Source organism: Oryctolagus cuniculus, chromosome 2 (genome assembly GCF_051225735.1).
Source record: "Oryctolagus cuniculus isolate XC-2025 breed Fujian yellow rabbit chromosome 2, ASM5122573v1, whole genome shotgun sequence".
NCBI lineage: Eukaryota > Metazoa > Chordata > Mammalia > Lagomorpha > Leporidae > Oryctolagus > Oryctolagus cuniculus.
In genome coordinates, this window is record NC_142868.1 from 48,346,530 (window position 1) to 48,361,677 (window position 15,148).

Here is a 15,148-nt window from a genome sequence, read left to right on the forward strand (position 1 = left end):
CCCGAATGCAACGCAGGCTTCCGGGCAGGCCCTCTCCGTAATGAGGCCGGGAGACGCGGGCGCAGGCGCTCGCACCGCGGAACAGCTGATTGTCTCCTCCACGGCAGATGGTCTTTGAGCACAGATTTGCATTCATTGTCTTCAAATCTGTTTTCGCGCGGGTGTTCTAGAGTTCAGCAGCAGATCTACGCACAGATCAGAATACAAAAGGAGAAGCAAGAAAATAACACCCAGCCAGGAGAGTTGTTGTTTTTAAAGACAGGCACCAGGAGCTGCCCCACGCAGTTGAAAAGCCGTCTAGGGTTTCAGCCGTGCGCGGGGCGAAGTTGCTGCCACTCCGCAACCGCGGCTCCACGGCGGCGCCCACGCCCCAGGACCGCGCCCCGGCCGCTCGCGCGCTCCGCCTGCCACGACCTGTCAGCAGCCTCTGGAGTGCTCGCGCCGCCCGGGGGTGTTTCCCTGAGCACCTCGGCGGTTTACCCGACGCTGTATTTATTTGAACAACACTCGCGCCTCGCTCGTCTGCACCCCTCCCCCGACAACTTGCAAACCGCACGCAACATCTGAGTGTCGCCGCGAAACTCCAGGAGACTTGGGAAGCCGGGTGCCTGGAGGAACGTGTGCACTAACGCTAGCGCGTGGGGTCACACCCTGCGCGGCTTCTCTCGCACAGACCCGGACCCGGGAACTTCTCTGCCTCCCGGCAGGACTGCAAAAACCCGCGTGTGCAGGCAGGGTCCGCAGAGGCTTCCCGTTCACGTGGCTAGCCCGAGCCAGTGTGTCCCCGGTCAGCAGGGGACACCTTGAACCACCCCACCTCCAGGCAGAGTTTGGGGGCCCCCATCCCACGCACGCCACGCACAGCGGGTTCGGACAAGGACGCGGCGCCCACAGCTTTCTGTCCCCTTTCACCTCCCGGACTCCCGGCAACGCAGAGCGTGGCGCGCGCCGCCGGAGGACGTCGGCCCGGCTTGCCCGGCGCCGGCCAATCCCGAGCGCCCATGCAAATGAGGCTCCTTATCGGGCCGCGGCTCCGCCTCCGGCTGCCCAGGCCGTAGTAACCCATTCATGGGTCCCGCGCGCGGCTGCAGCCCGGTTCCGCGGCGCTCGCAGCCACCGCCTCCTCTCCGCTCCGGGTCTTCCCCTTCCTTTTACAACTGATCCTGCTGGGGATTTTTTTTTTCCCTCTCTAAATTGGAGCGGTGGGGAGGAGCAGGGAGGGGGGAACCAGGAGGAAGGGGAGAGATTAGGCAGCCATCAATCTCCTGTTTCTCCCAGAACAGGTGATGCTTCTAAATTGTGACCACTTTGTGGAAACAGCACTGCAGCTGGAAGAATGCGAACAACCTAGGGCACGGGGCCTGGGGCGGCATATCTGAACTTGCGCGGGAGAAAACCCCAAACTCGGGCTCCATCAGCCCGCACCGCGCGCGTGAAACCAAGGCCGGGTTGTTATTATTATTCTTTATTTTTTTTTTTCAAGAGAGACTCAAACTTCAGCACTTGATCCCTTTTCTTGGATTGCTTTCAAGGAGACGGCTTGGTGGCAGCGTTGGGAGCAGTCGTGACTGTGTTGTAACTCTTAATTTTAAAGAGACAGTAGAGGATCAGACTTTGTAAATGTTTGGGATTCAAGATACTTTAGGACGAGGACCAGCTCTGAAAGAGAAATCGCTGGGCGCGGAGATGGATTCGGTGCGGTCCTGGGTCCGGAACGTCGGCGTGGTGGACGCCAATGTCGCGGCGCAGAGGTAACCAGGCGGCCGCGCAGGGACCGCGCTGCGCGACTCGCGGCCCCGCGCGTCCCCGCCGCCCGGCCCGCCGCCGCTCCCCCGCGGTCCCCCATCTGTCGCGGGGCTCGCCTCGGGCGGGCCGGTCGCCGCCCTCAGGGGCGCGCTGGCCCTGCGGCCGCCGCTGCCTGGGTCGTGTGTGTGCTTCGCCCTCCAGGGGACAGAACGTAAAGCCGCATCCGACGTCTCGAGGCTCAGTCCCTAGCTCCGCGAGCCGGCGCGGCCCGGGCTGGCCCCGGCGGCCGCGGACCCCGGGGTTCTCCACCGTGCCTGTCCTGCCGCATCACGCCAGGCGGTTCCCGAGGAGCGGGAGCTCGGTGGCCGGAGGGCGGCGGCGGCGAGAGGCGCAGGCGAGGCTGCAGCGGCGCCTGGGCGAGGAGAGGCGCCGGCAGCCCAGGAAGGGGCAGCGGCTGGAGATAGACCAGACTCGCAGAGGCGGGAAGGGGGAGAACGCGAGGCGCGAGAAGAGACGCGGGAGTCACAGCAGAGGGAGTCGTGGAAGCAGAAAGAGGCGCGGGAAGTAACCGGTCCGCCCGGCAGCCGCAGGGGCCGCAGGCCGCCAGCGGTGCGGTGCGCGAAGTTCACTTTGTTTCCAGGCGCCCGCGCTGGGATACTGGACACTTTGTCCAGGGTGCCACTCGCGAGGATATCTGTCCGCCACTTCGGGGCTGGGGTTTGTGGGCTCCGCATCCTTGTCTGCAGCCCCTTCATCCCCAAAGAGCGCAGCCCTTCTTCCAGGACCTCCGTCTCCCCACCTGGCCTCCTGGTCGTCCTTTAAGTCCCGGCGGCGTCGCACTGGGAAATGGCCCCTCTTCCAGGCAGGCCACGTCTCTAGGTGTCCCGGGTAGAGCGAACCCGGCGCCACCCTCCGTGGAGAGGAGGCAGAAGCCGCAGCGCTCTGGGCCTCGTGCGGGTGGAGACTCCTTGCCGTGGGTCGGGGCCTGGGGGCGCGGGTTCCCTCGGGCAGAGGGCACCGCGCCGTGGCAGCCTGTGCCGCGGTCCCGGCAGGAGCGGGGCTGCCAGCAGCGGGAAAGGCGGCAGCGCGGCAGAGCCGGCTCCGCGGCGCGCTTCCTTAGCTGGGCTCCTTCAAGATGCCTCCTCACCTTCCTCCCTTCCCGAATCGGAGTTTTTTAAAGTTGGCAGAGCCCTCGTTGGGGGGGATTCTAGCCAAAATGGTACACCTTCGGGAAGAGCGAAAAGTGCTCTTGCAGTGGGACACCAGGCCAGGAGAGCCCAGAGCCGCGGGGCAGCTCCGGCCATCTGTGTGGTCGCCGGCGCCCCAGGTCTTCCGTTAGAAGTGACCGGGTAGCCGACTTGGCACAGGCTGCGACAGGTTGGTGGGGAGGTGCGCGCACACACTGGGATCTCTGGAGGGCGCCTCCCTGGCCCCCCAACTCGGGTTTGACGGTCAGTGGGTTTGGCTGCCGTCAACTGGAAACGCAGCTTGAGCGGGGATCGCCTCCACCCCAGGCGAGGACGCTGGCTGCCTCTCGGTGTTTTGGCTTCTGCATGGTTGGTAGTGCCGGGGGTGAGCGCACCGGTGTGCGCGGCCCTCAAAGACCCGCGGTCCCCAGTGCTGTTCGCTGGGATTCCACCCCGTCACTGTCCCGGGCACACTTTTTCGGAAAAGCGAGGGAACCAAGGGGATGAGGCCAGGAGGAATGAGATTTAGGCTCTCGGGCCTCACGCTAGCTCTTTGGGGGTTCTTGCCCACTACTGTCCGAGTTAGCTGGGGAGCCTTATGGCAGGGGCTCCAGGACTGGCAACTCAGATGAAGTAAGAGGATCATCTCTTTAAAAGCAAACGAGGAACTTAGGTCCCTAACCGTGAGCCCCAGCTTTTTGTCCCGACTCAGTCGGCAGAGCCCGAGAGAGAACCGGCACAGCCTGAAGGGGTCGGAGCGCGGGCTGCCGCCTCGGGGTACTGCGCTGGGCCACGGTCAGCAGCCGGGCCTTTGGGTTTCCACTGAAAACCCAGCGGTGAGCTCTGAGCGGTGGCCTCGCTTGGACACCTGGCCCTCAGCCCCCACCCGCGTGGCCATTCGACTCCTCTAAGGAGTTCTCGCTTCTTAATCCACCTTGAAAAAAAGGCCCAAAGGGTCCAGGCCCTTGGACCCTGGGCCCCTGGCCCCTGTATGGAGTTGCGGGGTTCGTTATTAACGTCATTGTTTCTCTCCTTGCCCGTGTCGCTGTCCCCTGTGTTTCCTCCTGCGCAGCGGGGTTGCCCTGTCCCGGGCCCACTTTGAGAAGCAGCCTCCCTCTAACCTGAGGAAGTCCAACTTCTTCCATTTCGTCCTGGCGCTGTACGACAGGCAGGGGCAGCCGGTGGAGATCGAGCGCACGGCCTTCGTGGACTTTGTGGAAAACGACAAAGTAAGCGGACTCCCCCCACCACCACCCCCAACTCTCTCCTTGCAAAGCACTAAAGATTCCATCTGTCACTCGCGACACTTTTCCGCTTGCATCATCAGGGATGATAAATTGAGGCTTCTCACCCCCAGCCTCTAAATCAGTCGATTTCCCCGCACCTCCTCCCACCCCCAACTCCCGCACCCTGCGTCGTAGGAGCGCACCGGCTGTGCGCAATGAAACTCTGGGTTATCAGCTGTGCCAGGTCGTGGAGTGACCCTGGAGAAACGTCCTGCCTACCTGGCCAGAGTTAGAACGTATACCCAAGTGTACCCAAGGCCGCTGCTGTCCTTCTCCGTGTTATTTTTAAAATTATTTTTGCACCTGCCAGACCCCGCCGCGCGGGTTGAATCGGTGCGTGGCCGGTCTTCCCCGCTGAGTCTTCTCCCACTCTCACTTGCCAAGGCTGCCCCTCCTCCGAACTCAGCCTGGGATTTGGGGATTGGATTTGTGTTCAAATGAAAGACAGTCCACGGCACCTAATCGGTGACCAAAAGTAAATCTCGTTTTCTTTCTTGGCCTTGGTCTCCACAGCTGAACACCGCGAGTTATCAGATCAAGGTCCCTCTTGAACCTGGGACTCGGTCGCTGAGTTCCGGGTCCCTGCGGGGTGCTGGCAGGGCAGCTGCCAAATGATGCCCTTCCAAATGACGAGTCCCTTTTACCCTTCTGCGCTGGGCTTTCCTAAGGACAGACAGACCCGGCTGGCTGGGTGGCGTGGGGCCTGTTGGCAGGCAGTGTTGGTGCTGTGGCTGCTGGTGGCAGCTCGAGGGTCCCACTTCTGGGGGCAGTTTTAAGGAGGGACTAAGGGCCGGAGAAGGTCAAGTGGCCATGAGCCTTGGCAAGTTTCTGAGGACGGCCAGGGGCAGCCCCCGCCCTTTGACCTGGGGCTGTACAGGAGGTTGTTTCAGGGAGTAGAAGGCAGTGGAAGGTGGTGTGGGGACCTGTGCTTTTTTTTCTCCCCTCTTTCCCTCATTTGGGGCTGAAAAAGCAAGGGGTGGTCGGACGCCTTGTGTCTTTTCAGGAGCAAGGCAACGAGAAAACCAACAACGGCACCCACTACAAGTTACAGCTGCTCTACAGCAACGGTAAGCGCGGCGCCAGCCGGCGCCCAGCGGCCAGCTGCGGTGGGCACGCACGTCCCCCTCCTCGGCGCTGCTGACCCGGCGCGATCCCTTGCAGAAGGGCTGCGGGAGGCTTGGGGTTGGGAGGTCCCTGCCTCCGGGAATGACTCAGCCTGGGCGCCAGGACGGGCCTCCTGGGTGCTGACCCTCGGAGTGGAGATGAGAAGGGGTTGGGGTGCCCCGCAGGGGCTCCGCAACCCCTGACTCATGAGCTTCTCTTTTCTCCGCAGGCGTCCGCACGGAGCAGGACCTCTACGTCAGGCTCATCGACTCCGTCACCAAGCAGGTGAGCCCTCTGCGTCTGACTCTGACCTCCACCCCACCGCCTCAGCTGGCCTCCGACCTCGCCTTCTCCGTATCATCCCGCAACTTGTCCGTTCTGAAAAACATTTTTTTTTCTCACTAGTTGACCTGTTTCTATGGGACCGGGGGAGATACTGGGGGCAGGGAGAGGCGAGCAAAGCACTTATTGGGACATTTAGGATTGAGTCGTCCCCAAACTTTTTTTTTTTTGGGGGGGGGGGCAAAGAACTATGTCCTCCATGGGGTGGACTTCTCTATCATTACGTCCATTGAATTTACCCGGCAGCCGCTCTGGGCTTGTGTTGCGTGCTGGGATCCCTAAGGAGGCGGCAGGTAGAGGGAAACCGAGTCAGTGTTTGGTCTAAAGTCCCTTCTTTGCTCCCCCCACTCCCTTCCGTCTCTCTTCTTCCTTCGCCCGCCTACTCCGCAGCCCATAGCCTACGAGGGCCAGAATAAGAATCCGGAAATGTGCCGAGTTCTCCTGACGCACGAAGTCATGTGCAGGTAAGGGCCACCTTGGCCTCGGAGATGGCTGGGAGGCCGGGCAGGTGAGCCGTGTTCCCCCGGGGCCTGGCTCAGGAGTGAGGCTGCTGGGGAGGGAGGCCTGGTGCGCTGGCGCAGGGGTCGACCCATGGAACTCCCTTGGAGGCAAGAGGCTTGGAGCATTTCCGTTAGAACTAGGAGAGGAAGCCCCGGAGCGACTCAGGGTTCCAAACCCGGGCGCGATGAAGCGAACTCCCCGGCCCTCAGTGGGCGGCAGTGCGGGGAGGTGGCAGGACATCCCTCGATAGGGTCCGCCGAAGCTGCCCCCCCCCCCCCGCCGGCCGGCTGCGGGTGGATTTCCAGGTGGGGCCACTTGTGGAGTCGCTGAGGCGAAGTCCAGGCGGGACGCACCGTGTGGCGAGCGGCCGGTTTCCCTGGCGCTTCTTGCGCCTCGGCACCTGTCGGTGATGCCTGTTATTTCTTAACTCGGGAGAAGTTAATTCGCCTAGGACTTCAGGTCTCGTTAAAGTTTCTTAGGTCCGGAGGGACTGCCCCGGAAGAAAGACCGGTCCCGATCCGTGCCCCTCCCCCTCTCCAGGTGGGGAGGGGACCCCTTCTCGGAGCTGTGGGGGCCAGAGCAGCAGCTGGATTCTGACGCGCACGTAGTGGAAATTGCATTCGGCCCGCGTCCCTATTCCTTTCCCATTTGCCTTTCAGAGACCAATCTCTTCCTTTTGAGCCCTGCGAGTGGCCCCCTCTCCTGCTTGGCTAGAAGACAAAGATACTAGATACACACACTTACTTATTCTTTCAACAGATGTTGGGGGGCCTAGCATGTGCTGCATATCTGACTCGGGGTTTGGGGGATCCCACTGCAAATGACAAAGGATATGAAAAGCAAACTCTGCAAAGAGCATGATTATTTCACTGTAAAAACGTGAAAGTCCATTCCACACACGTTTCTTCGTCCTCCCAAGTCCCCTCAATTCTTTGGTTGGAGGCGATGCCTCAGTTTTCCTTACTCTGCTCTGGGTTCAGCAAATGTCTCCCAACACCAGACCTGCTAGTTGTAGGTCATTGCAGACCTTCTACTTTAGCATGGAGTCTTTATGAGTAGCTCCCTGAAGCCCTGTTTCCCTCCCCAACCCAGTTAGGAAGAAATCATAACAATCAGACATGTTTGTTTTGGTTCTGACCCCTATGAGAAAAAACACACTTTGCCAAATGCAAAGTTCAGTTCAGCCAATGGCTTCAAGGAAAGGGGACTGGGTGAGGCTTTGGGCAGTGGAGTCCAAAGACAGAGTCTCCATTATCCCAAGGCTCCTTCCTTCGTAGATTTGCTCAGAAAGAAAATACAATTCCAAGATGTAGTTGCCTGTGATATCTAGATCAGATAGTCAGAATGTGTTGATTTGGTTAGCTCATTGAAGGGAGGTTTTTACATTCCTATCTACACTTTTAAATGTCTAAGAATAAAACAAAACAAAAAAAAGCTGGCCGATTGTCTGATGAATTATACCTATCACTTTAAATAATACTTGCACACCCCATCCAGCTGTAGTTAAGGCTGACATTTTTATTTTTAAGCCCCATCAAATCCTCCTCATTTTATGCTGTTTAAGTAGCAGCATCAATTTTTAAAGCCTCTAGTTTAGTCTGCATTAGTAACACAATATAAAAATTTAATGTACTGTAACTTCTCCATGTTGGAGACCAGGGGAGATGCGCTGCTCTTTTCTTCCCAAACTAGAATTTAAAACAAATATTAATTATGGGCAAATGATCCATTGGATGGGTACTTTCTGCAGTGTGTGTGTGTGTGTGTGTTAGGGGATGAAATGGGTCATGGCAAATATTGGATGCATCTGAAAGGGAAGTTCTCACTCAATCTGTCAGAGCTGGTGATTCCCCTGGAAGGGGGTGGGGGATTCCTTCCACATTTTTAGAGCCAGTTCTCACAGTCAAGGAGAGAGAGGTGAAGCAGATATCCTGTTTCCCAACAGTTATTGCACACACGTAGTTTCATTTGCATGATGTTATTTGCCATACCTGGGCACTCCCCTGAATGGTTTTATGTTCTATAATCTTTACTAAAAGGCTCATAAATTGGCATTTAGCTTTGAGAGAGGAACAAAGCATAGGGACAAAAATCAGTCTCTTTAGGAATAACTTCTTCTTCCCATTCCCAGTGGTCTCTGATCCTCTCTTCCCTGCTTTAGTTCATTTTGCCAATTATTAGCAAGGAGAAATCTAGTTGTTATGTCGCTGCCAGCCACCCCTATGCCCTCAATGCTCAGAGGGTTAAAAGATATTATAATTTGAACAGAAGTCGTCTCAAGGCCTACAGCTGGCTAATAACAGAGTTGTATTGAGCGCGAGCAAACCCCACAGCTGTGACTTTTCGCCACAAGGCGCAGGCTAGACAGGGCCCTAATCAGATGGGCCAGCCGGGCAGTGGGGCCAGTGTCTTTATCGGCCAGATGGTGTGAATTTAGACACTTTTGTTATGCAATCGCAGGGAGGAGTTGGGGAGAAGAAAACAAAACAAAAGCCACCATGCTGTGCGCTTATTTGAGTTTGAAATTAGAGACAGATTTTTGAAAGTTGAGGGTTGAATTTTAAAAACGGTGTTGAGGGGAAAGGGACATGTTAGCCTGTCTTGAACAAGAGTTGACTGGGCACGCTCTAGCCAGGGCTGGGGATTTTTTTTTTTTTTAATTCCGTTAGCCATCTTTTTTTTCACTTTTATTTTCGTGAAAAATGCAGGTGAGATTCAGTGAAAAGATCCCTCATATCTTTCACCTCCCACTCCCAACTTGCACTCTTTCCCTTTCCCTCTTTAAAGGCTCGGTGTGGAGCAGGGAGGAAGAAAGAGCCTGTGAACAAGTGGAGAGTGTTTCAGGTAGAATGTTCTCCAAATAAGTACTAGAGCACAATGAACCCAGCCGAGCCGGACAGAGAAGCCCAGGAGCAGCTTCATTTTCATTCGTCAGGAGAAAGCAAGCATCTCTGAGCCTCTCGGGTAGTTAGCCGCACAGTCTCCACTTATGGCCAAGTTTAGTTTCCTCTTTTGGTTTTCTGAATTTTCCCCATCTCTTCCTATTTGGTAGTCCCTTTCAGTCTTAAAAAAGTGCTTATCAGGAACTTCTGACTTTGGAAAATAACCCTAAAAGCCTTTTAACTGAGCAGCTGAACCTGAGGTTGATCCATCAGCCTTTGTCTATGCAGCAGAGGGAAGGGGGAAGTGAGTTTGTCATCTGGGTAACTCAGGGTGCCAGTTCTTTAGCGTCAACTCTGCACACTGTTTGGGGAATGTGGGTTCCTATTTGGTGTTCCCCTCCCCTTTGTTGTTAATATTGCTGGCACGGGGATTGAATGTTGTTGAAAAACAAAATTAAAAACAACTAGGACATATGGATGTGAACTTAAAAAAATAACAAGAAAGAGAAAAGAATTTGCTTTGGCTAACTTAGAGACGCAGAAAAATTTTAAAAAGAGTTCAAATGAGGCAAATACAACCAAGTGCTATTATTTTTATACCTTTAAATGACTGTTTTCTTTCTGTTGTCTGAGTTGAATGTTAACATTGGAGATTACATTTAAATAAGTTACTGTTGGGTAGTAGGGGATTGGGTCCTAAAGTTTCTTTGCATTTGCTATTGACTATCAGTTCTTTTCCTGAATTGATTCCCCACACTGGCACCAGGCTTACGTTTTTATCTGTTTTTCTTTTCCTCCAGAGGAAATCCCCATGGAAAGCAGCTGAATTCAGCTGAGCAATTTTGCAAACTTGCTCCGTCCCCTCAGAATCATTTCTATCCAAACTAAACAGATTGACACATCCTGACAGTGTGTGCTCTTGTAATTAAATTGTACCCAGCATTGCACGCATATTTGGGGTTAGGGTCTTTGGATTTGTCCCTGGATTTGTGGCATCACACATTAGTGATGGCAATGAAGTGTCTAACTCAAAGGTCTATAGGTAACTAGCATGTATGGGTCTTTTGAAGTTGTATTGCTAAGCAAAGTAGATGGCTGGAGCTGCAAAAGTGTTCCTTGACATAAGCAAAGGAACCAAACACAGGAGAGGTGGGAGGTGGACAAATGGATGGCAGTAGGGAGTCAAGAAGAGAGACAAGGACTTTGGAGGGGGGGGAGTGCAGCTGGCCACATTTTTTTTTGGTGTTAATCTTGGGATAGACTGAAAAATTTAAAAGTTAAGACTTAATATAATTTCAAAGTCCAAATATTATTTCAGAAACTCCCAGTGGTAAACGCTGGTATTTAAGAAAGTTGAGACAATTTTTCTTTTACTTCCTACTAATTTGATTAAATTTCTTAAAAACCTCATTGTGCCCATTTGGTGAAAATGTTCTAGCATTTCTCCAGTGTATTTTACTTTCTAAGGATGATAGAATTGTTCACCAAGTAATCTGTACATCCTTTCTTGAAAGAGATGAGCTTTAAAAGTTTTAAAGTGTTTGTGTTGGATTCTGTGGGTGATCAGAGGAAACAAGGTGGGTTGCAGAGAGTTATAAGCACATCTATGGCCGGTACCATCTAGGCCTTGGGCTCTCTGTTGTGTCTGACTGCCTTCTTTCCCATACAGAGCCATCTCTTTGGAAGGGTGCTCGTGGAATTCTATAGCCTCATGGATTTAAACCTAGCAGGGACTCTAGAGATAATCTAATCCAATGCTTTAATTTTATATGAAAGGGAGGCATAGCCCAGAGGGGTTAAAGAAATTTGACTAAATTCGTGCAGCTGGTTAGTGATGAGTTAGACGCCAGAGCACAGATTCCCAGTTCAGCAGTGTTTCTCTGGCACTGCATCAATCTTAAGCTACAGAGAAACTATCAGGGGAAGGGCAGCACTCACATATAGTTTGGTTATTGTTAACATTTATTAGACAGCCGCCAACCGGTGTGGAAGATAATGATTTCCTTATAAAGTATGTCAAGGCTCCATTCTAATCAACTTCAGTTGATTGTGGACTGTGCACTTGGGGTGAGCTGAGGGGTATTCAGCAGTCTGTGGCCCTGAGAAGCGGCAGGCGGCCCCATTGGGGCTAGTGTCAGGTGGTGTGGAGGTCCCTCCAGTTTCCTTTGCTCTTCTCAATTTGTCCCTGTATTTCCAAGAGATCCTTTTGCTCTCTTCTTTCTATTTCTTTTCTGTTGTAATTGCGCTGGGGAAAGCTCTTTTTACTTTCTCTTCTTTACTCTTCCCCACCCCATGCCCAGCATTTACCCAGCCATGGAGGTCTACCAGGTACTCAGCACCTTGTCAGGAGGACGTCTTGGGATGTAGAGTTTTCTGGATTGGGATCTACATCTGATCAAGTCCATTTTCTGTTCCAGACTTCATGAAAATTCTTGGAGAAATCATTCTACAGTTCTCTGCTTCATTTTCTTCCTATTTTAAAGTATAAACCATAGTTCTGGTCTTCCTCCTTCATTTTTAGAAAATGATGGAAATGAGTAAATGAATAAGTATTGATAAACTACAGTGGATTAGCTTGAGAAACATACTATGTGAATATAGTTTATAATAATCTAGCAGCTCCTTGTGGTTTATTTTATACATTTTTCTTTTCCCCTCTTTTTTTCAATATATATTGTGACACAAAGACCTACAATATAAAATCATAAAGTCATTGAACACCAAGCTGAAAGTGACCTCGTAGATCTTAAACTCCAACTGTCCAGGATTCAGATTACAAATTTGGCCCTGGGGGAAGTTGTGATGTGCTGAGAATCAGCCACTTTGTAAGTCATGGAGTGAGAACTTGAATGAGTATATTTTGGCTTGGTTCAGTAAGTCCTTTCGTTTGTTCTCTTTTATAAAACACGCCACAGATTCTGCCCTCAAGCAGTTGATAGTTGAGAGGCTACTCTGGACATGACTCATTTCTGTGAATGTCCTGACATTGTATGCCCATTGTATTTCCTTGACTTAACAAATTTCTTTTCCTCTTTTGGCCCCTTCCCAATATACAGTCGATGCTGTGAAAAGAAAAGCTGTGGAAACAGAAACGAGACGCCCTCGGACCCTGTGATCATTGACAGGTAGGGGAAAACATGATTTGTAGGTCATTTCTGGTTTCTTTCCTTCATGAATTTCAGCTGAGTACTGATCGCTCGGCACTTTGCTGTGAGGTGGGTTCTTGTTTTCTCCAGGGCACTGTGCTTGTCCCACAAGGGTTTCCTTGTGCTGGCTGGCCTCTCATGGAAGGAGTGAGAACCTGACTTTTAGGACCTGTGTCTTGGAGTGTGGACCTTTTTCTTTTTCCAGGAGCACTAACTTCAGCTTAATAAGGAGGGTGTTTAATAGAGGCTGTGAAGGCTGCCTGGCAGGGTACACGGCCAGTCCACTCCCCAGCAGAGCTGGTGTAACCTGGGTCAGCGGCACACCTATTGCCATCTCAGCGATTGCTGCTCGGCCTGAGCAGGATCAGTGTGGTCTGTGGCACAGGGAATTGTGACTGCACGGAGGGAGAGTCCCTCCTACCACCCAGGCGTGCCCTGCGGGTTCTGTGCTGTATTCAGAGCAGGAGAGAGTCTGTGGGACAAGATGCTAATTCGCTGAAATGTGATTTAGGCATCCTCAGCTGTCTGTTTTTGTGATTGGAAACAGAACTTACAAACCAACAAAGAAATACCAAATTAACTTTCAGCAATCATGTAATTTTTAAGAAACCCCATATTCCCACCCCTAATTTTTTCTCTTTCGTTAAAAAACGGAGTAATTCCCTATTGCTTCTTTCTTTGGGTTTTTGTGTTTCTAGCCAGGTCCTGAAATGGATTGGAGAGACCACAGTCTCCAAAGTTGTTATTCCAATATTCCTATGAATTCTCAGCTGGGAGAATGGAACCTCTGGCATCCTTCCCAGAAAGCCAGCTTGGTTTCTTCGTGGAAAGTATAGCATAGGCCTAGGAACTGAAGAGGCTAGAGTTCTGATCCTGACCTAGCTTCTGACCTTGGACAAAGCACTGTGCATCTCTGTTCTCCCGATGTGTGATGATGGGTCGGAGGGTGCAGCCTGCTGCTGGAGGTTTCGGGAAGCTACTGAAATATCAGGGGCAGCTTTATAGTGTTCTCTGAGATGCTTGGAAGCAATGAAGGCAAATAGGAGATGTTTGCTGATCGTGTGTAGATGGTGCCTTTGCCATTTTATTAGGTTCTGCGCTGAGGGAACTCTTTTAATTTCTCTGGTATTTCTGAAAGTGCAGAGAAGCTTAGATCTACAGAGTTGAAGGGACTCTGCGGGGTGAGCCGTTTCCTCATTTTATAGGTGAAGAAATTGAACCTCAGAGTGCTGACATGACTCGCTCGCACTTGCATGGTTGACTGGGGTAGAGCTGGCACTAGAACACAGTTGTCCTTGCTCCTAGCCTCCTGCTCCTCTCGTGGAAATGATCTGGCCTACCAGAACCCTGTCTGTCCCAGCAGATGAGTTGGGTCTCCTGCTTGCACACGGCAACATTTCCCTACCTTCCAGGGTACCCTTGGGATTCTCTGGGGAACTGAAGGCATGTGAGACCGGCCTGGACCCTGGTCCTGTCCTTCCTGGTGTGTAGACTGAGCTCTCCAATCTTCCTCTAGTCATTTTCACTAACTTCAGCTCCTCTTTCAAGAAGGCACTCTAACCTTGTGCCTGTTACATCTTTTCTTGTCATAAACACCCCATAAACCAGCTTTAGAAATGTTTGCCAACCCGTAAATGCTAACCTGAACATTACATCTCCTACACTCACATCCTAACGACTCTGCACTTAGCAGCAATTCTTAACTTTAAAATACTATGTGCCACTTGCATCCACAGATAAAGCTGAATATGCTTTTTTTCTTCCTGTGTTGTACATATGCTGTATGTGGAAAAGAAAGTCACTTTGCAGCCATGAAAAGATTTTCATATTGATGCCTTCATAGTTTGTGCTAGAAAGCTTTAAATTCTTCTGAGAGTAGAAATTGTATCTTGGCTGCATATTATGGTGTTTTACGTGACTGTGGCATTATTTTTTCCATTCTGTGTACAAGAAAGCAGCCCAGGGATGTGTCTGCATTTGAAATATGTGTTACTTCCGAAAAGTTGCCTGTCTACACATGGGAACACCCATACCAAAGGGTACTGTAAATTGATCAGTATCAGATTTTAAGAGAACCCATTTTTATTAAAACAGATGCATTTGTTTGGTTTAGTTACTGCAGGGCTTTGTTTGAAGATACTGTTTCTTCACCCATGCCTTGTCTTATTGCTTCTGAATGTCTTTTGGGCTTACCTATAGCCTTTTTGCTTTTGTTTTCAGAAGTAAAGGGACATGAATTCAGGTGTCCATTTATTTCCAGATGGAAAGGGTGCTTTGTGTTATCCAGAGGTGAGCTGTACATTTGGTTTCTGGGTGGAGGTACTGGTTTTCTCACGAGCACCAAATGAGTGCAAGGTAGCCCATTCTGGATTACCTCTGAGTCAGTATCAAACTCTCTTCTTTGCCCTTGTTCCCATAATGTCAACGACTTCTCTCCTCCCCTTCTCACCCGGCCTTAGCAGATGCAGTTAATTCACACCATCTTTCTTTGCATTCTCTCACACAACAGGCCCGTTCCTCCCTGGCTTCTGGGAAGCCTGTTTCGTCCTTGAATGGTGCATGTTCCTACAGAGGGGGGAGCCCTGAGGATAGCTCCCAAACTGTTCACCTCCACAGGCTGCACAGAGTGAACTCAGGGTGGTGCAAGATTTTGCCTTCTAAATTGTGATGGATCAGTAATAATGCAGTTGTGATCCATTTTTATTAATCAAAGGCTTGTGGCAGATTGAGAAAGAAATCTCAGCTCAGACATGTTCTGGGTGTCTTCAATGGCCAGTCGGGGTTTGTGATTGGTACGAGACAGTTATCATAATCACTAGAGAGATTCCCAGCTCAAACACGAAAAAAAGCAAGTTTCTAGCCAGCTCATGTGACCATAGTTCAGTGGATATTCAATTTCCCGTAGGCTGCTTAAAACATGGAAAATAGCTTATGGGCTGGTGTTGTGGTGCAGT

General features: G+C 51.8%; 1 protein-coding gene across 1 annotated transcript in view; it reads left to right on the forward strand.

Annotated features, from left to right (window-relative positions):
• Window positions 1-454: 454 nt before the first annotated feature.
• Window positions 455-15,148, forward strand: part of EBF2 (EBF transcription factor 2) — a 207,019-nt gene continuing 192,325 nt past the window's right edge. Inside the window, exons 1-6 of the mRNA XM_051831968.3 lie at window positions 455-1,751; window positions 4,006-4,162; window positions 5,223-5,286; window positions 5,553-5,608; window positions 6,056-6,129; window positions 12,105-12,173. Coding sequence (XP_051687928.1) covers window positions 1,621-1,751; window positions 4,006-4,162; window positions 5,223-5,286; window positions 5,553-5,608; window positions 6,056-6,129; window positions 12,105-12,173 — 551 coding nt within the window. The 5' untranslated portion in view covers window positions 455-1,620. The remainder of the gene's footprint in view (window positions 1,752-4,005; window positions 4,163-5,222; window positions 5,287-5,552; window positions 5,609-6,055; window positions 6,130-12,104; window positions 12,174-15,148) is intronic.